This window comes from Austrofundulus limnaeus, unplaced genomic scaffold (genome assembly GCF_001266775.1).
Source record: "Austrofundulus limnaeus strain Quisiro unplaced genomic scaffold, Austrofundulus_limnaeus-1.0 Scaffold1248, whole genome shotgun sequence".
Classification (NCBI taxonomy): domain Eukaryota; kingdom Metazoa; phylum Chordata; class Actinopteri; order Cyprinodontiformes; family Rivulidae; genus Austrofundulus; species Austrofundulus limnaeus.
Genome location: NW_013953650.1, coordinates 72,502 through 75,791, shown reverse-complemented (window position 1 = coordinate 75,791; position 3,290 = coordinate 72,502). Strand labels below are relative to the sequence as shown.

Here is a 3,290-nt window from a genome sequence, read left to right as displayed (position 1 = left end):
CATATACCTCATATACCACATATAGCTCATATACCACGTATACCTCATATACCACATATACCTCATATACCACATATAGCTCATATACCACGTATACCTCATATACCACATATACTACATATACCTCATATACCACACAACCCTATTTGTAACATTAGACTTTATTTGATAAATATTTATTTTAACTGTAAAATAAAGACTGTAAAAATACTGTAGGATGTTTAGTTTTTATCGTTTTTAAACTAAAAGTTTAAAAATATATTTTAACACGGACGGAGCTATTTTATTTGCACACAAAGCATTCTGGGTAAATGATGACGTGGATAGGTCCTCGGTGCGAGGCTGCTAGCGAGCTATATCCACCCTGAAGGTTAATCCTGGACAATATCTGATGATCGACTCTCAGAAGCTGAGAGTTTATCCAACATGTCGTCGTGTGCACAATTAGATATGTTAACAACCAACATCAAACAACAAACAACACTGTTGTTTGTTGTTTGATAAAGCTCTATCGTTCAGTTGGCAGTGTGCACTAATTATTGCTGTTTTGTAGGTTTATGTGTCTTTATGACATATTTAGTGTGAAATTCATTTCTAAAACTTTAATTTTACTAAAGTATAACTTTAGATTCTGATTTACATATAAATATTTTTATTGGTAAATATCTTTTTAAATACTGCAAAAACATTTTCATGTTGTAGTGAACCACAGCTATTTGTTACATTAGTGAAAGTGAAATAACAAACATTATTTATTTTTATTTCTGTAGCTATTTATTTGTTTAATTATTTCTTAGTGTTTTTTAACAGTTAACAAAAAAATTGTGATATTAATCGAGATCGGACGAAATGAAAAAATTAATTTTGTGATATTTATTTTTCCATGTCACCCAGCCCCAGGACACAGTTTGAAATAGTTTATCTACAGAAACAGTAGAAGTTCCTGACCTGCTGCTGTGATGAACTGAATTTATCTGTCAGGACTCAAACTAATTAAACCATATGAACTTATGATGCTGTTAGATGTAAATAAAAGCAGACAGGAAAGAGTGTCTCCCTGATGACGTCAGAGCAGATACATCAGATGATGACGTCACATCCTTACAGCTCTGCAGCATCTCGGTCAGGGTCTCCACAGCGGCCTTCTCCGCGCTGTCGAAGCCGCTCTCAGTGAGCAGGGCGCTGGCCACCACCTGCAGGGTGCGGCGGCGGGCCAGCTGGTAGTTGTCTGCGGGGCCGGAGGCTGCTTTACAGCCGCGCTGAGGGACACAGCAGGGTTAAAGGCTGGAGATTATTTAATCTGCACGGTGTCAATGAGGATAATCTGTGTTTCAGATCATCTGGTTTCACTCACATTTAATTTAATCAATCATTAGATCACGTGGTGTTCAGACACAAACATCAGAGTTAGGTTTGTTAACTCTGTTTCATAAATATGATTAATTCCTGTTCAGATTATTTAGCGCTAACTGTTTCTCCTGTGACCGTAAAGCAGAGCGAAAGCTGCCGTAAAAAGCGCCTCTTACCCCGCCTGCGTTCAGCGGTCCTCCCGCCATCACCGCAGAGTCCGCCATCTGCGATTATTTTACTGCTCTACTTGTATTAATTACATCAAACATTCATTTTCCTTTTCCTCACAGTGGTTAGCATTCAACAGTAAACACGGTGAGTGAGTCAGGGATGTCATTTCCGGTCTCTGGGCGGAAGTTAAAAAAAACATCCTCGGTTTGTTTGTAACGCCGCCCTTTAGTGTTCATCTGCAGACATTACAAGGTTAACTGTTGAGAAAAACTACAAATATAAGACAAATACTCTGCTTTTATACACACACACACACACACACACACACACACACACACACNGAGCTTTTTCTGTTGCTGCTCCTGTTTTATGGAATAATTTACCTTTCCAGATTAGATCTGCCCACAGCCTGGATCATTTTAAATCGCTTCTTAAAACTCATTTTTATTCTTTGGCGTTTAATTGATGTATTATTTTTGCTCTGTTTGTCATTTGTGTTGTTCTTGTACAGCACTTTGGTACAGCTTTATGCATGTTGTAAAGTGCTATAGAAATAAATTTGACATTGACATTGACCTGTACAACAAACAGGTTAAAGAAGCACAGCAGACACTGAAGTCTCTGTGAAGCTGCAGTCTTACCCATTTCAATGAGTGTCATCACCGTGTCTGACAGGGTGGGCACGCTCCTGGCTGTGTGTTCACAGTAAGCTTTAGCACATCGACCCACTTCACTGATATCTTTACAAAAACAAACAAACAATATAAGTTAGTGTTTCAGAAAACAACACATTTGAACAGTGCTGCATGGTTTTAGTGAGGCATGTGTTCATGTTCGTAGTCACTAAGGTTTGTTTTTATTAACAGCACTCAGAGGTTAAAGGATCCATGATCAGGTGTTTGCAGGGCTCACAGTTTAAACTGAATCCCTTCATGATAACAGTTTATATCAGTACTAAATGATCATAAAAAGTTAAGATAATGTCATTTTGAGAGCTCTTTTTTGCTGAAAACTGTAATCTTCATTAAACCCAACATTTTTACTTTAATATCAACCTGTCAAACAATGAGCTTCTGCTGCTGAACTTATCAGCTGCTGCTCTGCTGCACAATCATCTTCATCATCTTCATCATCAGAGCAGAAGCCCACTTTACAATAACAAGATGAATTTATGACTAAAGTAACGTCCACGTCTTTTTTATTTTCTCTGTGGGTAACAATACATAAAAACTTTTTTTCTCCGACAACTTGAATTAAAAACTACAGTTGTTAAAGCTTCGCTCTGCGTGACGTGGAGGGAGGAAATGATCCTGACGTAACTTTTCTACAGAAGGAGGGGGAAATTTTCAGGATTTATTCTCTTTACACATTTTAAAACACTTTAATTTCTTCATTTTATTTTGAACTCCTCCTCCTGCTCAGGTGTGTCTGCACTCAGCCCTGTTCACACAGGTGTGATGATGTAATGATGATATGATGGTAGAGTGTATTAGGGCTGGGTATTGGCAAGAATTTGGCGATACGATACATTTCATGACAGAGGGGTCACGATACGATATATCCCGATATATCCCGATATATTTCGATACTGTAAACAAGGCGATATATTGCGATTTTTTTTGGTCCAAAAATTCTATTAAATAAAAACCTCTTACTGGTAAAGAAAAAAAATTCATTGTCTCAGAAAATTCTAATATTACACAGACATACTTTTTGATACATTTAGCTGTTTTCTGCTTTGTATGTGTTTTATTTTATTTGTTTCATAT

The 3,290-nt window shown here is 37.2% G+C and overlaps 1 protein-coding gene across 1 annotated transcript in view; it reads right to left on the bottom strand.

The window, feature by feature from the left end:
• LOC106534704 (transcription initiation factor TFIID subunit 8) overlaps positions 1–1,722 on the bottom strand; it is a gene marked incomplete at its 3' end in the record, with an annotated part of 5,527 nt that extends 3,805 nt beyond the window's left edge. The window contains 2 exon segments of the mRNA XM_014031421.1: positions 1,106–1,259; positions 1,527–1,722. Coding sequence (XP_013886875.1) covers positions 1,106–1,259; positions 1,527–1,574 — 202 coding nt within the window.
• Between the last annotated feature and the right edge of the window lie 1,568 nt (positions 1,723–3,290).